This window comes from Phasianus colchicus, chromosome 12 (genome assembly GCF_987193195.1).
Source record: "Phasianus colchicus chromosome 12, bPhaCol1.hap1.1, whole genome shotgun sequence".
Lineage (NCBI taxonomy): Eukaryota > Metazoa > Chordata > Aves > Galliformes > Phasianidae > Phasianus > Phasianus colchicus.
Window position 1 is genome coordinate 16,856,703 of NC_143447.1, and position 24,800 is coordinate 16,881,502.

At 43.3% G+C, this 24,800-nt stretch overlaps 1 protein-coding gene and 1 long non-coding RNA gene across 2 annotated transcripts in view; one reads left to right on the top strand and one right to left on the bottom strand.

The window, feature by feature from the left end:
• LOC116225421 (uncharacterized) overlaps positions 1 to 24,800 on the bottom strand; it is a 144,725-nt gene that overhangs the window by 46,987 nt on the left and 72,938 nt on the right. Inside the window, exons 3-8 of the long non-coding RNA XR_016470472.1 lie at positions 21,634 to 21,730; positions 14,502 to 14,665; positions 12,803 to 12,854; positions 11,768 to 12,023; positions 9,797 to 9,947; positions 9,208 to 9,265 (exon numbers count right to left, since the gene is read on the bottom strand). This is a non-coding gene — a long non-coding RNA (uncharacterized LOC116225421). The remainder of the gene's footprint in view (positions 1 to 9,207; positions 9,266 to 9,796; positions 9,948 to 11,767; positions 12,024 to 12,802; positions 12,855 to 14,501; positions 14,666 to 21,633; positions 21,731 to 24,800) is intronic.
• On the top strand, positions 10,640 to 19,821 carry ARRDC4 (arrestin domain containing 4). Its single transcript, XM_031587775.2, has 8 exons — positions 10,640 to 11,133; positions 12,317 to 12,383; positions 12,666 to 12,813; positions 14,498 to 14,600; positions 15,191 to 15,447; positions 15,993 to 16,155; positions 16,695 to 16,849; positions 17,020 to 19,821. The coding sequence occupies exons 1-8, from the start codon at positions 10,665 to 10,667 to the stop codon at positions 17,074 to 17,076; spliced, it is 1,419 nt and encodes a 472-aa protein (XP_031443635.1). The 5' UTR covers positions 10,640 to 10,664; the 3' UTR covers positions 17,077 to 19,821.

Consider the following 24,800-nt stretch of genomic DNA (forward strand, 5'->3'; position numbering starts at 1 on the left):
GCCATCTCCAGACAACTGGAAGAAAAGGAGGTTATCAGGAGTAGTCAGCACGGGTTCACCAGGGGGAGGTCGTGCTTGACCAACCTGGTAGCCTTCTATGATGTTGTCACTGGCTGGGTGGATGGGGGGAGAGCAGTGGATGTAGTCTACCTTGATTTCAGCAAGGCATTTGACACTGTCTCCCACGACATCCTTATAACGAAGCTGAGGAAGTGCGGGATAGATGAGTGGACAGTGAGGTGGGTTGAGAACTGGCTGACTGGCAGAGCACAGAGGGTTGTCATTGGCGGTGCAGAGTCTGGTTGGAGACCTGTAACCAGCGGTGTTCCCCAGGGGTCGGTGCTGGGACCGGTCCTGTTCAACATCTTCATCAATGACCTTGATGAGGGGGTAGTGGCCACCCTCAGCAAGTTTGCTGATGATACGAAGTTGGGAGGATTGGCTGACACGCCCGAAGGCTGTGCTGCCATTCAGCGAGACCTGGACAGGCTGGAGAGCTGGGCAGTAAGGAACCAGATGAAGTTTAACAAAAGCAAGTGTAGAGTCTTGCACCTAGGGAGGAATAATTCCATGCACCGGTACAGGTTGGGGGATGACCTGCTGGAGAGGAGCTCTGCAGAGAGGGACCTGGGTGTCCTGGTGGACGACAGGTTGGCCATAAGCCAGCAGTGTGCCCTTGTGGCCAAAAAGGCCAATGGCATTCTGGGGTGCATTAAAAGGAGCGTGGCCAGCAGGTCGAGGGAGGTGATCCTCCCCCTCTACTCTGCCCTGGTAAGGCCTCATCTGGAGTACTGTGTCCAGTTCTGGGCTCCCCAGTACAAAAAAGACAGGGATCTCTTGGAAAGAGTCCAGCGGAGAGCCACAAAGATGGTGAAGGGCCTGGAGCATCTCCCCTATGAGGAAAGGCTAAGTGAGCTGGGTCTGTTTAGCCTTGAGAAGAGAAGACTGAGAGGGGACCTGATCCAGGTCTATAAATATCTAAGGTGTGGGGGGCAAAGTGGCGAGGCCAGACTCTTTTCAGCAGTGTGCGGAGACAGGACAAGGGGAAATGGCCAGAAGCTGGAGCATAGGAAGTTCCGCACCAATGTGCGCAAGAACTTCTTTACAGTGAGGGTGACGGAGCACTGGAACAGGCTGCCCAGGGAGGTTGTGGAGTCTCCTTCTCTGGAGATATTCAAGACCCGCCTGGACGCCTACCTGTGCGACCTGGTGTAGGGATCCTGCTTTGGCAGGGGGGTTGGACTCGATGATCTCTGGAGGTCCCTTCCAACCCCTACGATTCTGTGATTCTGTGATTCTGTGAAGGGCAGGCTTTTACTTATTCAGACAGAATTAGCTGTTCAAATACCAGAAGGGAGCTGGACAGCATAGCATGGAGCTTCACACATCCCAGGTGATCCACCACAGATCTCTGCAGTCAGGAGCCTGTCCTGGTGCCCAGCAGAGCAGCACGCACAGCTTTGTGCAGTGCACACATTGCCATGCAGGTCAGACCCTGCTGCTGATCCTCCTCCTCCACGTGGAACCCCCACACAGCCAGCTTGCAGCTGCTCTGTACTGACACCCTGCTTGCCCTGCACCACTTCACTACCTGTTTACATCTCTGATTTTAATTTTCAGTCTATCTCAAACAAATTATTTTTTTTTCCCTTGTAAAATGCAGCTCTTAGAAGGCAGGAAGAAGGAGTTTGTTTCTTCTGAAAGTAAGTCAGCTTCAAGGGGTCCTCAACAGCCAGAGGGTTACTAATTCTTTTTTTTTTTTTTTCCCCACTGTGAGTTTGATAGTGAATAATTGTAAGAGGGGAAAAAATCACCTCAGGTTGTATATTGCCACTTCCTCCTGCATTGCACTTAATGAAAACCTTTGATTAGCCTGCTGAAGAGACCCCACATTCAATAATTTGAAGCAAAAGGTTAATGGTGTTATTACAACTATTATCCCTTTTAAAATCATTATCCTCTTGTTTTTTATGTCTATATTACCTTCACCTTTCCATGAACCCACTTTACCAGCTGTTTCCCTCTGTCATAAAGTTTGCTGAACATCATCCTAGGAATAGGACAAATGCCACGTTTTATCAATCAAGCCTAAGGGAATTCTCAGCTTCTCATAACCCGAACTGTAAAAGGAGATTATTACAAAGTTTCTATTTTGATTTTTGAATTGGTCATGAGTACAGTTGATACACAGTTAATACCAAGGTGCAAAATGCTGCAGTTCACTCAGGGAAGTTGTACAGATTAACAAAGTATGAGAACTGAGACTAATCAATTGTAATTGTTTTCAAAATAGTCATTTGTTAGAAAGACGAACAGTCCTGAGCAAAAATGCACGGAATGTCCAAAATAAAAATAATGTGCTAAACTGAGGTGGTGAGACACCTTTTTCTAAGAACATCTTCCCAACTTAGACACTTATAAATTGCATTGAGGTGGAGTGAGATTGAGCTGTGAATGCATAGCAGTGCCTGAGATACAGCTGAAAACGTGCCTTTCTCTCCAGAGACACTGATTCTGTTTGCTAATTTCAGCCACCTAAACACAGTTGCCCCATCAACACTGGAGCTAAGTCTGTTCTTTATGAGAGAAAACTTCTTGGTGCACAGTTGCCATCTTCTGTAATCCACAATTATTTTGGACCCTGTGGACACCATTACTCAGCATCTTCCTTGATAATATACTGAGTCCAGAGTCTAACAGTGGGTCTAGAAGAACTTGTCTACACAGAATGAATTCCCAGTTAATAAAAAAAAAAGTGTAAAGGGAATTACAGGCCTTAAAATAATGAAATTTTCTAAGTGTTCAGTCTTCATTACACAAAATAAAAATATCACACACTTCCTAGAGTTCAAAAAGAATCTGTTAAAGATAATACCTCTACATGGAAATACATTTGTTGCAGAATGGCAATAGTGCAGCATTTACTGAGCTCATAGTAAAATAAATGAAGTGCTCTGTGATTGCTTCCTTTGAAGATGGAAAAATACAGGTAGCGCATACTAATGTATTCCAACAATAGTGTCTATAAGGGAAAAGCTTTGATCTGTGCAGATATCTAAGCAGAACAAGGTGTAGGCTTTGCCCATGCCGTTTTTATAACCATGGATGTAGAGGAGAAGTTAATGCCTGTACAACTTATGTACCACTGCTGGCAGCAGAAGTGAGAGGTTTCCTCTTTTTTAAATCCCAAACATTTTGCTACCAACTTCTGAATGGTAATTCAAGAAGAAAAAACGGAAAATTTTGCCAGGTGAAAGATGTAATAAGAAGCAAATTCCCACTACGAAATTCCTATGATTGACGTGCTCTTGTCATTATCATTGAAAAAAATCTTGCAGTGTGTTATAATGACAAGAAGATGTGTAATGTTATTCTGATACAAGAAAAGACAGTGTACATCCATTGATCCAAAGAATTCTAATTCACCCCATAAAGTGAGATAAGAATCACTACAGCAGGCAGTTAAAAGTCCATCTCGCCCTGTCTCCTGGCTCTGACAATGCCTAGTACTTCATATTTCAGAAGAAAATGTCAAAATAGGAGCCCCATTGTGTGCGCTTCTAAAAATGAACAGTATTAATAGTAAGCATGTTCTTATCTCCCATGCTTTTCACAGCTAGCCAACCATTACTGGCTGCCACAATAGTTACTGCAGCAAGTGAATTTCACACGTTCTCTTTTATATTGATGCATATATGCATAGCTGCATATAGATGTGTCTGTAGCACACAGACAATAAATGCACGTGCAGCAACTGAAATAATAAGCCCTAATACTTAAGAATTCATACGCTTTATTTTAAAAGCAAATGCATGCTTAACCAGTTCTTGTCAGCCAAGCTTTTTCATTTCTGTTCTAATCACACCTTGCACTGGTTACTGAGGAATTTCTCCAGTAATTGTTTAAATATTTTTAAAATGCTGTCAGCTTACTAATGGTTTAAAAAAAATAAAGAAGCAGCTGGTAAAGTTGTAACACTGAAGGTGAGGTTTGGGGAGATGGGCCCAGATTCAAATATTTCGACTTTTCAGTGGAAAGGTTTGTGAGAGAAGCTGGAGAAAAATAATAGCTAAAAAATAGCTAGAAGAATTCATAGTTGTGCAAGTAGTTCCACCCCATGCAAAGTAGCAACACAATGATAAAATATTTAGAAAATAGCAGTAGTACTTTGTACTTGGAATCAAGCCATGATTTCCTCGCAGCCAAGTGAATGAAGTCAGAGGTCACAAGAAAGAATAATTGTGTTGCCATCTCCTGATACCTTTAAGACAGCATTCTTGGAACTTGATAATCCTTGGGGTCCCTTCCAACCCAAGCCATTCTGTGATCCTTCTAGGATCCTTTTAGGCTACATCATCCAGTGTTTGTGACAGTGTTTGCCTGCATGCACAGGAATGGGGAGGGCATCATCGTGGTCTCCCCAGGGCCTATGAAATGAATTGAGAGATTCAGACTCCCTTCTGTAATGGGACACGCTCATAAAAGGTGCAGCTCTGCCCTAAGACAATAATGAGATTTAATGCCTTGCAGCATCAGCAAGTGAATGTAAGAGGATTTTTTCCCCTGGGTTTGTCAGTCAACTTCCACCAGGGGGGTGTTCTGCCTTCCCTCAAAACATAGGGGGCAGGAACTCAACGTCCTTTCTTGTAACACCAAGAATATGCTTACAGGTCCAAGGTTATACTGGTCACTAAGGTTTAGGGAAAGAAGGTGGGGTGTTCTGGAGTAAGCTTGTTTTTTCACCTTCTGCTAGTCAGGGTCTATCTCTAAATAGGGCCACGTGGGGAAATCCCATTTCTAGACCCCTTGCCAGTGATGGTGCCATCTTCCTTCATGCTCCATCACTGTAATTACGTGATGACTGAAATACTAATTTGGTCTTTAAGCTTGATCCAAAACATTCAAGGAAAACTTAGTATTTTGTGATACTGGGTTAACTAGGTGGGCTTAACACCAACCCTCCCATGGTGCTGCAGGGAAAGAGATTCCACATCATGGAGCAACTTCAGGGACCCCAGGCTTAGAAGGCAGAGTATCTGAATGCATATCCACAACTTCCCTAACATCATTCTTTCTCTTACAACATCCGACAATCCGACATTGAGCTTAAACACATCATGACACATGCATCAATTTAAGGACATAAACTGTCCATATTGAAAATCGTGCTGAAAAAGCAGAAAAAAAACTAAGTAATGCTGTTGTATGTTAAAGCATATATTTCCACTAGCAGAGCTCACTCATGCTATCTCAGGCTGCTGACTCCTGTTCCCATGTTCCCTATGTTCCCCCGTGGCATAAAGTGTTCCATTATCTTCATATTCTGCTGAAGCAATCTCTTTCCTAAGCCTGGGCAACAACAACAGCAGCAATCAGAAATGGCGTTGCAAAAAAAAAAAAAAACAACAACAAAAAACCCCAACTGCTTCACATGGAACACATCTACATCTGATAATTGCTATACTGCCGGGCCATGCTGAGAGCCACACATAGCCCCGAGGGAGACTTCTTCAAGCAGATTCTGTCCAGCAAATAGTGCACTAGGAACTGTCTTTAAAAGATGCTGGATATGCCATCTGTGTTTTTGCAGTGATATGAACCCATGACAGAGCTTGGTGTGAATTGGTACGGTCGAAGCGTCACCACAACACACACATTCCTGTTTGCAAGAATGCTCTAACAAAAGATGGGTTCAGATCCAGACTTGCACTTCCTTTCAGCATGAGGTTTTCTGGTATGAGATTTGGGTTCATCTCAAGTTCAAACTTTTTCAGCCTAAGTGTAAAAACATGCACTTCACAATACCATCAAAACCCTCAAATTACAGCCAAGAACAGGAAACAACTACACCAGCACATAAATAAGAACTCAAATGAGTTTAATTCCCCATCTACTTTCTGGTTATGAATTCCCTTGAGCCTGAACACCAAACCATGAGCCACACATGAATAATGCAGTTGCTGTTTCAGTGTTGGATCAGCAGGAGAAATCTGTATTCTTCTTTGTCTGGTATTACTAGGGATATTTCTGACCACCTTGCTTTGAAGTCAGAGTCACTAAAATGCAGAGGGGTACACTTCACAATTGTAGGAAGCTCTTCCTCAAGAGAAGCACTTCCAGAAGGCCACTTAAATTGTGCTGATGTCAGTAAGCCCTATAAATTGTTCTGTCCTCAGGGGGCAGCAGGATGGAGGGGTGTTATAACCACATTCTAATCTACTTGTGCTCCTTGCAGGACCTGCAGTAGTTGTAAGCATTCAAAGCCACCCTCAAACAATCCTGTGCCATCCAAATAGTGCTGGATTTGATCACTTTTATGTAAAATAACTAATTGTAACAGACCCAGCAATCTGATCCACTACGCAGTATTTAAGCAAACAGCAGACTGCACAAGTGTATTCTTTACCAGTGCATGAAACAACACAATCCTCAACACGTTGGACTGCAACCCTGGCACACTGGGCACAGAACTGGTATGGGGATCCTTGTCCTGTGGCAATATTGCTGCAGCCATCTCCCAGATTGTTCATCTAGGAGTGAGGGGGGGGAACATGCTCATAGTGTACTGCTGCTGAAAGATAAACAATTATCTGCACCTCACCTCTTTTCTCCAATCCATCCTCTCAACTCTCCTCCTGAAAGTAATCATAGCAAGGAGCTACATCCAAGCACTCACTGCAGGAGCTTTGACAGTTTGGTTCTCAGCCACCAATGGAGTGCAACATTCTCTACCCTTGACAGTCCTACTGTCACTTGTGATTTTCCATTTCCAGACATAGTCTTGTATTAAGATTGGTCTTTTGCCCTTCAGGAGGATTGTGCTTTGTTTGAAAGGCTGCATGAAGAAACACCTGTCAAGATAAAATCTGCACCTTGATAGAGTCTTGGGCCAGTACAGCAGTAGTTGCTTTTCTAAATGGACCACATACAGTACAGCTCTTAAAAATACGCTCAATGCTATTCATACCTTGGCAGTGGTGACATATCAGACTGTGTTTGCAGCAGCATTTGGAAACGAATCTCCGGCTCTTTGCAGTCTCCTATGTGTAAATGTCACTTAATTGTCTAAGAAAAATTTGGCTGACCTTTCAATTACTAGTAATAGAATAAAAGCAGTAAAAGACTGTATGTGACAGCAAGTGTCACCAGTACCCAGTTGTCGCCTCCCTGTGCTGACTGGGAATGCCACAGAGAATTCACACTTCATTCCAGGACAGCATTTTTGGCAGAACACTGATAAAGGAAGTCGCTGGTAAAAGGATAGGAGCTAGGAAAAGAAAGGAATTGTCCCTCATCCTTCCCTGTCCTGACTCCATGAACAAATCCAGAAAGAGGATTTCTGGATGTCTGTAAAAAGGCCCTACATTCTGAGAGCTTTTTTGGAACTTAATACCTTCTTTCAGCAGGAAATACTGCATAGTTGAGACTATTTGCAGATAAAGGTCTGGGTACATGGATGAACCCTCCCAGCCATGCAGAATTAATGTCAATATGAAATTTACATGCTATTTTTGAGTTCTGGGCCAGTATATGTAGTTTATACAACTGTTTACACAGCTGTTGTTGACTGCATTTGTGAGACATTCATTCAAGTAGGGTGTATCTCATGGCTCTTCCACTGAAATGGACAGCTGTGTAGTCACTGTTTTGTCTACCATGTTTGGTTCTGGATAAGAAGGACACTTGAGTGGATGTTACAGTACAGCAATCTCACATCCAGTTTGTAAATTAGCTGTTAGCAGCAGTGTCTATAAACACTTCTCAAACTCCTCCTTCGGGTTCGCTCTCTTAAAACTGTCAGGCTGTTGGTTAAGATGGGAAAGTTGAGTGATAACCTCCTAGTGCTGGTGCATGACTCAAGAACCTTGTCTCAGCTTCTATCTAGCAAGTTTTTCACTTCTTTCCCAGTCACTGCTTTGACTCCCCAAAATAGAGACCTTGGCAGAAGTCGTTGTTAGGACTGCTTTTCATCTTGAATACTGTACAGAACATGGGTTTGTGTCTTCTGTGTGGAGACTCAAAATCTAAGCGATACCTTCAAACCCCTTCTGACAAGTTCGAGCCCTGAGAGCCTATTTTCAAATACATGCACTGAGATGAATTGGACATAATTGTTATACCTAGAAACTTAATCAGCCAGGCCCATCTAAATTTGGTGATCTGACCACAAGAGGCAATTAACCATCAAAGCAGGATGTTGCCAGCAGCTGCAGATGTTCTTTTAGTCCCTTCACCCTCAGGGTAGGAGCTGATCACGGCTTCATTTTTAGGGCTTTTCTTTTTGTATTCTTTATTCTTACCCGACAATTAGCTTGCCTAAACAGCTATTTCTTACCTAGCCCTGAATAAAGAAGCAAAATAAGTGACAAAGAATAATCAAATACTCTGAGATACCTCTTACCCTTTCACATATGTACACACACACATGCATCCTGTCACACGCATACACCCACGTTGTCTGAGCATTCATCTTCTGTCCCTTCCTTCTGGCTTATCAGACACTGAAATAGTGATAGCACTTTCCATTGTCCATGCTGTAACTTCACTCTGTTGGTCAGCTGAAACACCTCACACACAAGAAAAAATTCTCAGGGATAGATTCAAAGCCAGGCTGGATGTGGCTCTGGGCAGCTTGGTCTGGCAGTTGGTGACCCTGCACATAGCAGGGGGTTGAAACTAGATGATCATTGTGGTTCTTTTCAACCCAGGCCATTTTATGATTCTGATTCTGTGAGAAGTAGTCATGCCATGATGATTTCAATGAGGAATTTATTGTCTTTGAATTGTTCTGAAAAAAATGTATATTGAAAAAGAAACAAACACCTGGAACAGATAACATCTGACTGTGACTGAGCATTCTTATGTACCGTGTCCTCAACGACCTACTTGTTCAAATCATTCAAGTTCTTAAACTCTAATTCTGTATAATGCACTGTTTCATATGCATGTCTATGTATATTTCTGTCCCTGTCTATCCACTGGCACTTGCAAAAAAACAAAAGGAAGCAAAATTTTAACAGCCATATAATATCCATAAGACAGTGATTATTTTCATGCAGGATCTAATTCACAAAGGGAAAAAGAACAGGAATGTGAGATTTTGGTGTTTTTCCTTACATTCATTGTACTTTCAAAATCAGTTGCAGGAAATCTCTTATTTTGTATGCAAGCAAATTTAACAAATAAATAATCAGCATACAGACCTACCTGAACACAGTCTGTTAGCTTGCTACAAAGCCAACCTGATGCTTGCTAACATGAAGACCTGGATGTAAGAAAAAGGTTTAGGTGCTGGACGCTCAAGCAGCATTAGTTTAAGTGAACTTAAAACAACAAAGCAAGATTTTATAAACCACACATCCCAAACGTGATGCAACATTTGCAGTTTCTCTAAAAACTAATTCAGAAAGCATAGAAGTACACGAACATGTAAAATCTGTTTCCATGCAGTCGTTACGGTGTTAGTTCCTTCAGCTACACCTTCAGCGTGAGCTGGGGAACTTGTGGCCATGCTTCCAGATACAGGCAGTGAATTCACTCCATCTGCAAGCTCGTCCCTTTTCCCCACGTGGTTACTACGGATGAATGCCAGCTTGTAGCAACGAAAGGTGCTCTAAAGGCCTCCATGGCCTTCAGCAATGACATCACCACAGAAGTACCTAAACAGAAGCCTGTGTCTCATGGGACAGGCTGTCACACAGGTATGTCACGGATGGCGAGGAACGCTGATGCTGCCATGTCAGTTATTTAAAAGCTCTGACTACGGAAGGCATTTTTTGATAATTCCACTAATTACCTGAGTCAGCGGGGAAGCGCCGAGCTGGTTCTTTCCTGGGCTCACCAGGATGTAACAACGCAGGAAGCAGAAGATAATGGAAGCCCCAAGCACAGAGCTGAGTCAGAAGCTCCACTTCTTTGTCACCAGCGTAGACGCGGGCAACTCGTTCCTTCAAGAAGAGGCATTGGGCAACCACAAAACAGGAAACCTCATACAGAAACGTTACACTCAGTGCACCGGCCGGCCCAGGAGGGCGCGTGGCTCTGTGAGGTGCAGGGCTGTGGCTGTAGCGTGGGGTTGGGGCACAGGGCCACACCGCTGCCCGGCTGGCCCGCTCCCCTTCCTGGTATACGTGCATTTATCACTGAAGAGCTGTGGGTTTTTCCCAAGCTTTTAGGTCAAACAGGGAACGCATCGCACTGCACCACCTTGGCCTGTTTCCATTCTCTGTCAGTCCCACTACCCACAAAGAGAAGCTGAGCCCACAGCTCAGTGCTCCCACCTCAGCCCGCAGGCAGGAACTGAGGCTCACCGGGCGGCCCCGGCCTCCCCGCCGCGCCTCGGCTGCCGTGCGGCCAGAACCGGGACGGTTCCGCGGACAGGGGCTACAGCAGGACCCGCCACGTGCCCCCTCACGCCCCGGCGCTCTACGCCCCGCCCGCTCTTGGCTTTGCCCCGCCCCATCGCTGCCTGTTTATCCACGAGCTGTACACGTGGTGGCCGTACCCCGCCATTGGTCCCCCGTCCGGGCAGCTGTAGTTTTCTCGCCAATCGGGGCGCTGTCCACGCGCGGCCGCCCGCAACCCATTGGCTGCGCCGCGGCGATCACGCAGCGTGACGCACTCCGGCCGTGCGCCCGCCGGGAAACGAGCGTCACCCGCGACGAATGGCGCGGCAAGCGGCCGGGCGGCGGCCAATGAGGCGCGGCCGGGGGGCGGGACTTTCCGCTGCGGGCGCCGGCGGAGACGGGCGGATTTTAAAGCTACCGTCGACGGCGGCCGCGGGCTTCCCCGGGAGCCGGGGAGCGATGGCGGCGGCCGGGCCGGGCCCGGGCCCCGGGGCCGGCGGGAAGGTGAAGACGCTGGCCGTGGTGCTGCAGGACGAGAGCCGGCGCGGCGGCTACTGCAGCGGGGACACGGTGTCGGGCCAGGTGCTGCTGGAGCTGGCGGGACCGCTGCCGCTCCGCGGGCTGCGCCTGGAGGCGGCGGGCCGGGCCCGCGTCGCCTGGAGCGAGGCGGCGGGAAGCGTCAGCGCGGCGGGGGCCTGCGGGGCCGAGGCGGCGGCGGGGCCGCGGCGGGAGGCTGAGGTGCGCTACCTGGACGTGCGGCAGAGCCTGCTGCGGCGCACGGCCGAAGGTGAGCGGGGCGGCGGGGGGCGACGCTGCGGGACCGCGCCCCGGGGGCCCGCGGGTTTCCTCGCCTGTTGAGCCCGCGCCGGCGCCCCGATGCTCTGCGGGGCAGCGGCGTGCGGAGCTGACGGAGCCGCGTTGTGCCGCTCGCGGCAGCGCCGAGCGCTGACGGCACACGGCGTTGTGTAAGCGCTGATCTGCGGGGAAGTCGGGTCGGGCCTTTGGCAGCGCCGTGACGGTAGGCCCTCGATGGTTGTACCAAGATTACATCGATTAATAAGAATATGTTTCGTAACGCTGGCCTTAAATTGCAGCTTTTCAGTGCAGAAGGGAGCTTAATTGAAAAAAGTGGATTAGCTGCAGCTGTAGAATTGTGGAGTCACTGTGGGTGGAAAAGACCCTTAAGGTCACCACGTCTGGCTGACACCAAGCCTTGGGGGCCACCACTGACCTTTGGCGCCGCATCCGCAGCTCACAGATACCTCCAGGGATGGCCTCCCTGCCCTGTTCAGTGCCTGACCGCCTTTCCATGAAGGAATTCTTCCCAACAGCCAACCTAAACCTGCCTAGGTTCAACTTGATCTGTTTCCTCGTGTCCTATCGCTTTGTCACCTGAGAGACCGACAGAGACCGACACCCACCTTGCCGTGCCCTCCTTCCAGGCAGTTATAGAGCGTGATGGGGTTTCCCCTCGGCCTCCCGCAGGCTGAACATCCTCTGCTTCTTCAGCCGTTCCTCACATGTCTTGTGTTCTAATCGCCTCACCCAGCTCTGATGCTCTTCTCTGGATGCGGTCCAGTATTATTCCTGAAGTGAGGGCCCAAAACTGAGCGCTGTACTTGAGGTGGTCTCACTGGCGCCGCTTACAGAGGGATAATCACTTCCTTAATCGCTGTCCTGTTAAAAAGGAGAAGAAACTTACTGTATGCTTTCCAGAAGCTGTTTTGGATTGGTTGGCCAACATCCTGAACTGAAACTCAAGGACTTGGTGTTTCCTTGATTTATTTTTTTTTTTCATTGAAGTCACACTACAGAATAAATGGAGTGTGGGCTCCAATCCAAAACCCATTGGGATCAATAAAAACTTCTACCAGTCCCTTGCATCTGGGCATTTATAATTTGTACGAGGCTCTGCTTTGTACTTCTATTTACAGAGTAACTGAAATACACTATTCATTTTTATCCTACAGGTGAGGAAGGCTTAGTTCTCTTAGATGGAAGACATGAATTTCCCTTCAGCTTTCAACTCCCACAAGAGTAAGTTAAATAACACAACCTGAAGGGATTGTGCTGGACACTGCTTATTGTGGCAAATTAATTCAATGTAATTTGACTCATGTTTTTTTAATATCAAACTGATAGCTCAGCTTTATATGTTTGTCTTAATCAACCACCAGGTTGTGGACGTGCCCTGTTTGTTATAGATTCCCTAAGGCCCTAAAAATACAAGATGTAAATTGGTAAATGTTTATATACACAGGAAGTGTTCATGTTTGGAACTGAATTACAAACCTATGGTAATTCTTTTGAATGTTTCAGACCTCTGGTGACCTCTTTCACTGGGAAGTATGGCAGTATTCAGTACTATGTGAAAGCAATTCTGGAAAGACCTGCAGCACCTGATCAAAGTGTACAGACAGAGCTTCAGGTCATTAGCCATATCGATGTCAACTCACCAGCTTTATTGGTAAGAGGGTCTTCCACTGCCCCTTCCTCCCTCAAGGCCAGCTGCAGAAATTAAAAATAAAAAAAATCACGTTCCATCCAGCAATAAACATTTCCACGTTATTCTAGAGAGACGTTTTCCAACTTCTGAAAGCATGTAAGCTCCCTAAGCTTTTCTCTATAAATAGATGATCTTAGGTTGTGCGAATAGCAAACAGAGAGGGTTGTTGGTTTTTTGTGTTGGTTTTCTTTTTCTAATACCATTGATTACAACCCTGCTGGCAGAGGTGCTCTTGCCAAAAAGTTATGCAGGCTTCAAATGCATAAATAATGCTTAATAATAATAATGCACAAGCATAAAGTAGTTACTCTTACCAGAGCAACTACATTCACACGGCTGCAGTGTCCTAAACTCTTCAATAATAGTAGGTTGAGGAACAGTAATTATAGAAGAGTATTAATCATGCCCAGCCTGTCATTTATGGTCTGGCCATTATGTTACGTCTCCTTCCATTCTGCATGTCGTTTTCTAACATTAAGTGTGTGCATGCAGCTGCTTCAGAGATCTTTTCAGTTATTTCCTTATGACAGATTTGGCCACATTAAAGCAGAGCTTCTAATAGACATCAGAAATACTGTAGAGTAATAAGAAAGATCAGGCATTAAGTAATGAGAAAATAGGCAAGATAGATGCTAACGAGCTGGATTCTTTTATCTCAGCCTATATTATGAAAATAATGTAAAATTATACCTTGCATTTTCATGATAGCAACGGGATCTAAGTGGTTATTCATTTAAATATGAATGAGTAATTTCTATTTTATTTAAAACGCTAGGATAATTTTAACATTTCATCATGATGAACAGAGCTAAGAGATGTTTTTAGCACATTTTTTTCCTTCCTTTTATGTGCTTACGTTTTAATCTCTCCAGAGCTAGAACTTATAGAATTGCTTTGGCAGTGACATCTGTAAGCAGAATATGGTCCTTTTACATCAGTGTATGTCAGGAGCATGAAGACAGCATGTTTGGTTACTGCAAGGATAGTGTGGAGTTGACAATAGGCCATTGCACAGGAGGGGGCAATGAGTCATACAGCAGCCATTGCTCATAGTAGATTACGAGGAATCCACCAAAAGTAGCTGAAAGTTTTTAGAACAGTTGGAAAAATTGGATGTTGTATTTTTTGTCACAATGCTAAATATTAGGGGTTTGTGTGGATTACAGGTTACAAGGATGTATCACCTTAGCTCAGTGTGTATACATTTGTCCTTTCTTATTAGATTACACAAAGATAAAAATAGTTTACTGGTTTAACTACTGCTTGCAAATGGAATTAATTCTGCATTTTTCTGCACTAGGGTTATGTAAGGGCATAAATACAGCAATTCTTCCTGAGATTTTTAAAAAGGAACACCTATAAAAATTCATTGAATCAATCTTTTTGGAAACATTAATTCAAATACACTCAGTCTCTGTCTTCTGCATTTGATACCTTCTAAATGCAGACTTGTGCTTTAAAACAGACCTATCTTCAAATAGCCAAGACATGCTAACGTTTCATATGGTGGGCAAAACACCAGTTCTGTTGAGCAGTACACCAAGGGGATTTTAGAATTAATTTCAATGATTCTTAGGCATTACACTAAACTTCAAGTGATTGATAACTTTATGTGATAAAATGGAAAAAAAACCTTTTTTTATAGACACCTGTTCTGAGAAGTCAGGAGAAGATGGTTGGCTGTTGGTTTTTCACCTCTGGGCCAGTGTCTCTGAGTGCCAAAATTGAGAGGAAGGGATACTGTAATGGTAAGAGGAATTGTCTTCGCTCTTCAGGACATGAGTATTAAACATCTAAGATGATTTTTTCATCCCTGTAAAGGCAACAATAGAAAGGAAGCCCTGTCAGTAAACTTAATGGAAAAGCCATGAACATCTGGTTATAAAGAACAAGATGCTTTTAGTGGGGATAAAATAGATCACTGGGGCTGTAGGGTTTTTCCATGTCCCATTTGGGTATTTACTCTTCTGTAAGAAAGAGCTTTAGCAGCTTCTTTCACATCTTGATAATATTAGGTACTCTGAGAAAATGGAATATTCTGGAATGCAATTAGTACTGCATAGAAGGAAGACTGGTGCGTAATTTGCAAATAAAGCTTTTAGCACTTGTTCATGTTTTGCTTAATGTTTTAAAATGAATCATTGTTTATGCACAAAATGTAGTAAGGGGCTTTAATTCTGCTTGGATGCCAACTCTGTAAAGAAACTAGCTTGAGGAAACTAGCAAGTGTTGTTCTCAGTTTTAAGGTGGGTGATGTACATGCTGCAAAACAGCTTTAATATTTCTAAGAGAAAGCTGGTAAACACAAATTATTCACTGAACTCTTTCTAATTTTAAGGGGAAGCCATACCAATCTATGCAGAAATCGAGAATTGTTCTTCTCGCCTGATTGTTCCAAAAGCTGCCATTTTCCAAACACAAACATACCTGGCCAGTGGGAAGACAAAAACTTTCCGTCAGATGGTTGCCAATGTGCGAGGAAACCATATTGCCTCTGGGAGTACAGATACCTGGAATGGGAAAACTCTGAAAATCCCACCTGTATCCCCCTCTATACTTGACTGCTGTATTATTCGTGTAGAATATTCATTAGCTGTAAGTATGGATTTTCTTTACAAATGCAACTATTGTATAACACTGAAAGCTACGTTAGGTTGGGGACGAAAGAATTTTCATTACTGAGCAGTTCTTAAATTTTGAACTGGGAAGCAACAGTAAATGCCAATAAATATAATATGCAGATGACAGACTGAAAACCACGAGGAGATTCTGAAACTGAAAGATAAGAGTAATAAGGAAAATGTTTCTGAGGGAAGCAGCAGTTTAGTTCTAAACCTGCAGAGGTTATCAGGGGACAGTATTTCTCACTAAGTGGGTTCTTCTAGTTGTTCTCTTCAGAAAGAGGCAGGATTGAAGTCAACCTGTTTTGGATTTTTTTTAAATATCATCTAGAGACAAGGTAGAGAAGGAAGGAAATTACTGAAAAATAATGAAAGCTGCCAGCACATTAGTTGAACATTTGGGATGAAGGAAACTAATTTTTAAATGACCTGAAACAAAGGCAGTATGGCAGTTTCTGGGAGCAGTAGTTCAATGGAATCTAATTATGTCTTTTTCTCTTATTTGGGGTTGTCGCATAGGTGTATATCCATATTCCCGGTGCTAAGAAATTGATGATTGAAATGCCTCTAGTGATTGGCACTATTCCATGTATTGGCTTTTCAAGCAGAAACTCCAGCATTACCAGCCAGTTTAGTATGGATATGAGTTGGCTGGCCTTAACCCTGCCAGAACACCCTGAAGGTAATACATATCAAACTTTTTACAATACCGCATAATATTGTTTACAGCAAAAAGGTAGTAGTGGCAGTTCAAGAACTAGATCAATAAAGGATGTAGACCACTGAAGTACAACTCGTGAGAAGTAAGGCATGTATATCTAACTAAAAATACAGGAGTGATGGGCATATCCTAGCTCCAACTCTCTTTAAGAGTCTCTTCACCTCTAGCTGATTTCAACTAAATCTTGAAATAACTAGCTTCTGATAGCAGGAGTTCTACTTTTGCAGTGGAATTAGAACTAAGGCACCTAAAAGTTCCTTCATAAAATACCAATATACTGCTGGAGTAGCTCTAAAAGCATCTGTAGCATGCCTGCTGAATTAAGCATACTGATGCCATGGTTCCAGATGCAGTATTTATGAATATGGTGCACTCCATAAAATCTGACAGCATAAGATATTTAATATATACAGTCTTCATAGTCTTAGGATATTGTAATGCATATACTGTCTTGCCAGAGAATACTTCAGAATTTCACAGTGTTATCTCTTGTGTTTCAGCACCACCAAATTACGCTGATGTAGTGTCTGAGGAAGAGTTCTCCAGACATGTTACTGCTTATCCACCACCAATCGACTGTGAGGAACAATTGTGTTGTCCTGTGTTTGCTTACATACAAGAGTTCCGGTTTCAGCCTCCACCTCTTTATTCAGAGGTAAAAAATAATAATAATTAAAAAACAGGCTTCAAAAAAAAAAACAGCTTTTTTTTTTTTTTGAAAAGTCTCAGCTGAATCTTTAGGTGTATTTATTATCACTCGGGGGAGGGAAACAATTGGGATGCAAGAACTAGAGGCAGTAATTATTGACTTCCTTCTCCCTGTAGGTTGATCCACATCCAACTGATGTAGAAGAATTTCAGCCTGTTTCATTAATTCTTTGAAGAAGGCTTTGTAATGAGGATCACTGCGTTGAATGTCTTATCTGCTTCAGCTGACAGTGCAGCTAAAAAGGAGACGGTTTTCTTTTTCACAACTTCAGTTTGCGTACAAAAAAGGCAAAAGAAATGGAGAGGGAGGTCTGAGAATGTCTGGTGACAGAAGAGAATCTGCTGGATTAGCCTGAGCAGAAGATTCTGTGGAAGCAGCTCTGAACTGGAAAATACTAAATGTTTTTTTTTAAAGAAGTGGATGTATTGCATAAAGTACATGGTGGAGGTATGAAGATCTTCTGAAGAGAAATCAATGTATACTTTGTGTGGAACACTGGAAGAATTTAAGTAAGGATGATGTTGGGAACTTGCTTAGTAGAACACGGGTAGCAGAACAGAATGTGGGGTAAGAAAATTGTTTCAAAAGATGTCCCAGTGCTCAAGGGGCTTCTGTGTGTATCCAAGAATGGAACACTACTACAGTGTGGAGCGAAATCTTCACTCTAGCTTAACTTTTCATTTCATGAGAGCCTGCCAAGTGGTACTGTTTAATAACTTGTACTGATTCTAAAGATGTCATGGATGACAAAATAGCTATTATGCAATATTATGAAGACAACCATTTACTGAATGAAAGATAAGAGTATGTAAAAGAAAACTGAACTTTGATATGAGCTTATGCACTATGCTTTCTTTCAAGGGATTTCTTAAGGGAATTATTCTAGCCTTTTCTACTGTATTGTTCTTTTTCTGCATCTTAAGCCTATGGGTAGCATAATAAGGGGAAGCATGGCAAGGGAAAGATCCTTTTGCCAACAGCAGGTATACTTCACAGTATGGACAATACTTATTTATTCAGAAGCCTTTATAAGCCTACCTCTATTCTGCAAATGTACTTACGGTCAGATCTGAGACCAAAAAAAGAGTCTTGTTTAAGCTCCAGGATACTTCAGGGTTCTGAAGGGGACCCTGAACAGTTTCTGTGATTAATGAATGAGATGGAAAGCATAGAGAGAAGCTTAAATTTATCCCAAATAGATATAGCATATAATTGAAGTAGAAGCAGACACCAGAGGAACAAAATCCTTTGGTAATGGCACAATGCTTCTCATTACTCCTGCATTTTTGTCTAGAGATCTCTTGTCAGGGGCTGCACTAGTCATTTGCTATCCATCCTATTTTTTGTTAGTGTTTCCTTGTTTGTTTTTGCTGTCTAATTTTGTTTTTGTGCAATATTTTAATGTTTTCTTCCTCAGGTCATGTAGAACAGTAAGTTTTTGCTGCTAAGAATGAAGGCACATCTTATTACTTGGCCCTTTGCTGCCTTCATTTAAAGTAGAATGTTTGCTTCCTGCCAAGCATCAATTGGAATAAGTAATCCAGCATGAACAGATGACTTAACGGAGCAGAAACACAGCATTCTCAGTATGCATGTTTACAGTCAAGTCTTTAAACTATAGGGAATCTTGAACTGCTAGATCTACTCCATATGTCTTACAGAAGGGTTTTGGGATAAAACCTGGTGCTTCATGTGGTTAAAACATTGTACTTTCTGATCACTACAAGGATAGCAATTGAGTTTCTTTCATTTCATCAGTAACTGCAGTTTAAAGAAGTTTGAATGTTTTTTATGAAATCTGTCTTCATTCAAGAAGCAGGGATTTTTCTATAACCATATACGGATATGTATTTTTAGTTTTCTTTTAGTATGACTTCCTCATATTGTCTGATTTCTAGCACTTCACCTCAAGTCACTCTTATATCACTGTAAAAGACATACTGATGAAGATTCACATTTCTAAACTGCAGTTACATTTTTCATTTGCAAACTGAAGTATTGTCATCTATGGCAAATGCAGCTTTAATCAAAATTTGAGTGCATGTTTTAGAAAGGACACTCTCAAAATGAGTATTTCTTGTCTTAAGTCTCAACATGTAGCTCTCATGCCTTTTATTTCAGTGTTGGCGTGCCCATACACTCAGTGCAGGATTTTCTTTTACATATCACCTGGAAAAGGGAACAAGCATAATTTCCTTAAACAGATACCATTATGGTTACTTGAAAAATACTGTGGCTGTGTACTAATTTGCATGTTAACAATTCAAAATACTACCTTTAAGAAGATTGTGTTTTTTTGTTTTCGTTTTTTTGCTTTAATTCCTGATAGGTGATGTGTGTGTTATCTGGCTATTTGATTGGTATAAACATGGTCAGGCAAACAAAAGATGAAAGGTAAAGATGTGCTTTGTTGTTGTTTTTTCCTCTGTGAGTTGTTCTTCATTATTTGCAGATAAACTGTGGCCTTAGATTGTTTGCTGCAAAAAAAACTACTAAAACGTGTTTCTTAGGAAGCACACATGGTCCTTCAAAGGAGGGTTGAAAACAAGATCAAGTTCTGCTCTCAGACACTTGGCTTAGTGCAGAAATTGGTCCTTAAATAATGTTTGCACAATACGTTCAATAAGCAGGGGGTTTGTTTTGATAACTGTGAAACAGTTGAAGAGAGACAAAATAAAAAAAAAAAAAAAAAAAAAAAACCTGTTAAACTTTAACATCCAGGAACGTGATTGTATTTTGTACTAATATGAGCCCTATGGGTTCTTTTTTTGTTAATAAAAGTATAAAACTCACAGCGCTGTTCCTGTTGGTTTCAATATCTGTAAGATGGAAAAACTGTTGTCTTTTAATTGTCTTAAAAATGTGTGTTTAAACAGGTAATAAATGAGGTCCTCTTCCATAGAAGGGTAGAGAAGGTACTGCAGGTTTGTGTTTGCAGCTCTGATGTTTGAACTGGAACACAATTCCCATACAGAGTAAGAGAGATCACTTAATCAACTCCTGAACTGGGCCATATTCCAAACTCTTAAAATAGTATGTTCTGTTATTTCACTGCCCCATTTGAACACCTAACTCCTTTTATTCAATCTGCACTATAGATCTCATTTAAGTGCGCGGAGAACACAGTTCACAAAGTTGATTTGAAGATGATCCATTGCTCTACTTATCTTCCATGCCAAAACAGCCACGGCAGTAATGCCTACTTTCCAATCAAATTCTGCTGCTTTCCAGTGCTCTCCTTGGGGTGGTGGATGAGCACTGGACAGGGACATAAAAAGAGGCTTTCAGACTGCTGCATTTCTCTAAAGCTGGTTATATAATATCTTAACATCAGTACAGATAGTGCAGGCTGGCATGTAAAGTAGATTCTCTAAAGAACTACTTAGGCCTCTCATGAGCCTGGTCATTTGCTCCTAATACTCAAATTTTATATGGATGTAGCATAGACAGGGTGCCAGTCCGTGCTCCAAATTACACTGTGATCATCATTATTAAACATAATATGAAATGATATTACACGATCATACTACATTATCATTTCATTATTGGCATTTTAAGACAAGTTGTTTCAATATTAAGTCAAGAAATGAAAAGTGGTTTTACATGGAATGCAAAATGGTAACTCAAGTGAGACTTGACTAGAGTAGCTGCTTATGCCAGAGCTTGTTAGAACACAGGCAGATTCGATCTGATTAAGTACAACTGTATTACTGATAAATCTCTGAGCACCCATCCCTTCAAAAGAAAGGAGGAAATCCCTCTTAGTTTGGGCTTACATTCAGCCATCTGGTTGCATGGAGGGTGAGAACGTGAAATGCAAGGTGAAAGTAGGAGCAGGTGCTAGTGCTTGATGGACACCTACAGATAGATTTCCCCAAATAAACTGAGACAAACAGATCAAAATGATTTTATACTACCACACAATACTTGCTGTGTTGCTTGATGGCAGTTGTTATTAGTTGTGCTTTCAAGTAATAACTGTACTCAGATTAAGAGTTGGATATGTAAGTGTCAGGTGAGGTAGATTGGTAGGTATTTACCACTCAGCAGCTATCACTACAACAGCCCAATAACAAGCATCACCCATTTGCTTCTACCATCTTCAGTGTACCAGACCTCTAATGGACAACTTTCCCCCACTCTCCCATTTAGCAAAACTGCTCACTTGTAGCACAAGATTCAGCTGGCAGTCTGTGCTTACACAGACAGAGCAGCAGAAGGACATTTGTAGTCTTAGTTGATGGAAGGAGTACAGAGCAAAAACCAATAGAGTTAAAAGCAATAAACAGTCATCCGCTGCGGGATGGAAATGGGAGTAGGGGAGGAATAGAAAGGAAATGCTGTCATTGTCACAAAGAAGACACAGCTGAAGCAGCAAACAGTGCCTTAAGAGGGGATTTGACCTGAACACCAAAAGCAGCCAGTTGCTCAATGCCTGGTATCAGACGTGGTCACACACAACATGCACAAGAAGTGCAGATACGTAGGCTAAACTTGCTGCTGAATACTTCTGGCTGTGAAAAGCTACTAGTTCCCAGAGCCTTGGAACAGTGTAATTCTCCCAAAAAGCTAGGTACTGGGCACAGAGATTCTTGACACTGACTTCCAGAGATAACAGAAGGTGATTGTACCTGTATCTCAGTACCCAGCTGTGGGATATGCATATTTACACACAGGCTTTCTGAAAAAATGCACGTGTATAAACAGAACATTCTTACAAACCAACTGACCTGTTGGAGGCATCTCCCAGCCAGGCCTCGCAGTGAGTATGTTGTGAACAGTGAGACCTCAGCTCCTGGGGAACACGAGCACACGATTTCTTCAACCCTGGTTTGGGGAAAACGAAAGAACAGACATAAGAGTTATCAGTAATAACTGAAGAATTGTCAAGAGGACAATATTATGACCACAAGTGTTAAATGGAATTGTTGCAAAACCAGAAAAGTCCCAGAGCTGTAAATAGGACAGTTCCTATTGATGTCACAGCCAGAATCTGGTTATGTCAGTCACAACAGTCAGACCACAGCATGAGGAGAAAGCGAGCCTTACTGTTGAACTAATTGGATTAATCGATGCACAAAAGAGATCACAAGTGACAAAATGTTAAATTTTCATTTAAATAATTTAAGCCCTGAAGTGCTTTTATCATCTCTCTTAATGTGATGTGACCAATGCATTAGCCTAAACAGATTAGAAAGATACTAAAATGGAAAACAGTCTGTGGTCATAAGTGTTAAATGAGAGTAGGAAAGGAAAAGCATTTGCTGATCTGACACAGCTTCTCCAACCACAGTGTCCTGGAGGAGGAGATCAGGAGATATGTGTCTGACAGACACTGGTACCACACCGAGAGACCAAGTTTTGCACGCTGCGTGCAGGGCTGGTCCTCCTTATCCCAGCAGCAACGTTTTGGTACCAGTGATCTCTCCCTCACCCTGAGATCAGAGAGCAGGCTGGCATGATCCTTTATCAGTGATTCAGCCATCGCATCTGCTCAGCACACAGGAGCAAGATGGGAAAGTGAGGCTGTACCTCAATAGGGCTGTGCCGGGCTGCAGCCAGCCCCGCTCCCACCAGCTGTGCTGTGCCCACAGGCAGCTCAGCCCCCCCTGCACCCTGTGCAGTCACACGCATCAGGGGCAAAGAATTCAGGAGGTCTGTCAGCTCGAGGTGTTAAACACAGAAGTCCCCAGGAAGGGCAACCTCACAGGCTTTTTTTCTCACGTGAACCCACCTGCCATCACCGGGACAGGACATTATGTTCATCCAAACAAATTAACAATTCATTTCCAACCCTGACACGAAGATTAACCCTGCCAATTAATTCCTTAATCTCTTGCTGCCGACAAGGCTCACAGTTGCCATGTGGACGCGTGTCCATTGGGGCCTGAAGCGGGGCCATTCTGTTAATTGATGCCGCATCCAGGACACGGCGCAGCTGATATTCAAACATACTCCAACTATACAAACCAGGGCTGCATCTCACACTTCACCAATGTGCCAGACAGCACCCGATGGACACCTTGAAAAGGGCATGGATCTCAATGGCTGCAGCAGCTTTTGCTGCATACAGGAGAAATGTTAGCTGGTACAGTCATTCAGCCATGATGCGATTGTACTGTTGTGTAGCACACACAGGAGCTGGGAATGTGTGAAATACAGCAGTGATGGAAAGTGATACTCAGTCACCTTGAGGGTTGTCTGCAAGCCAGCTGTGACAAATTGGGTCAATTTTCCTTTGTTTCTCTAGGTTTTACCATATATAATTAAAACGATACTGCTCATTAAGGTGCTTTATGAAGTAATAATAAAATCTATGAATAATATTAAATGAAAGGCTACATAATGTCTCTGGACATATAAAGCAGGAAATTGCAGGTGTATAAAGTAAGCGAGCAACAAAAAAAGGAATCACTTGGTGCCTGTTACAACTCGTCCAGCGGGTTGGGACGAGTGGAGGCATTGCAGCACTGCAAGAAGTGTGCGAGCTGTATAAACACACAACGTAAGTGGTGTTTACAGAGATGTACAGGGAAGGAGGGTGTACGGTGTACAGGACTTTCTGTTCCATGTGTGTGTTAGGTAATGTCTGCTCTGGGGCCTTCGGTTGGGGATTTTTTGTTGTTGTTTTTGGTTTTTCACGTATTTGGGCTCAGTGCTCAGTTATACACTGAACTTCCTTAACGCAGGTAAGGTGAAGCCCATCCTGCTGCAGTAGCAATACAGTCTGAAAAATAAAGTTTGATTTTCCCTGCAGGCCTTCCAGCAGCTCCTGACAAGGCTGGAGAAACAGCTGATCTGTCTATGATTAAGGGGAAATACATTCAATGCAAAAAAAAATTGCAGCTACTGGATGGGAGCCAGCAGCCCAGCAGCAATGGGTGCCTTGTCAGAGGGCATTACTGGAGAGGTATTTCATTCTTCAGCAGAATGTTTATTTAAGATGTGTAACAAAACCAGGCAACATCTGAGGGCTCAGGAAGGCTGAAGGACAGATGCCTATTTACGTAGTGGAGGTGCCTTCAGAGACACTGTCAGTGACAGTGCTACTGGAGAATGCAGTCTGTGTCCTCAGGCCTTGTTTCTGCAGGATTTGTCAGGACAAAGGCTTGCATCAGCTTTTCCCAGGGCTGCTGCCCGTAATGCAGCACTACCGCGCTGTAGTCACAAGCAGTCCCTGCTTAATCACGGTGCTGTTTCCTTCACAGAGCCGTGTGGTACCAGTTCTCACACAGATTTGGTGTTGGAAGGGTTAAACTGCTGCTCCCTACCGGACTATTTGGCATCTCCTTGTTTTCTGAAGTTATCACACTTTCTTCTAGGAACTTGTGCTATAAACAGCTCCCGGGCGGCTGCCAGTTATGTACTTTTCCAGACACTGCTATGAAACACGTCACCTAGCAGCGTGTCGGTACAGGGGGAAGGGGAGGTAATCTTTCCATTACACCCCATGGGAGCAGGTAGGAAAGCCCCAGCAGCAACACGAACACCATCCTTCACTCTACCACACAGTTTTGGCTTCCAATTATTTACCAAATGCAACTTTTCCAAAGTGACAACAGGCATTGCCAGAGCTGAGTCCTGCTTAAGTCACCTGCATATATTTTGCTGAAACATCCCCCCCCCAGGTGCCTTGGTGCCCATCACAAGCTGTGCCCCAGCCCAACGCAGAGCAGCTCCCTGCAAAGCCAGCCTCCCACTTCTGTGCAGGTCCTCTTTGATCAGCAACCGCAGCAGTAATTTACATCTCCCATCATTAAGCCTTCTGTATGATCACAGCCAAGCAGCCCTTCTGTGGAGCTGGCAGGCATTTACAATCCAAGTATGCTGGGAAAAAGACTTCAAGGCTATTTAGGGAGGATTCCCATGCCTATTACAGTTCACAGTTCAAGGAGAT

Bases quoted from the DNA above. Each gene is read 5' to 3' on its own strand.
- ARRDC4 (XM_031587775.2), top strand. From the start codon at position 10,665: ATGGCGCGGCAAGCGGCCGGGCGGCGGCCAATGAGGCGCGGCCGGGGG. The intron at 11,134-12,316 runs GTGAGCGGGGCG...TTTATCCTACAG, and splicing joins GCTGCGGCGCACGGCCGAAG to GTGAGGAAGGCTTAGTTCTC. The intron at 15,448-15,992 runs GTAAGTATGGAT...GTTGTCGCATAG, and splicing joins GTGTAGAATATTCATTAGCT to GTGTATATCCATATTCCCGG.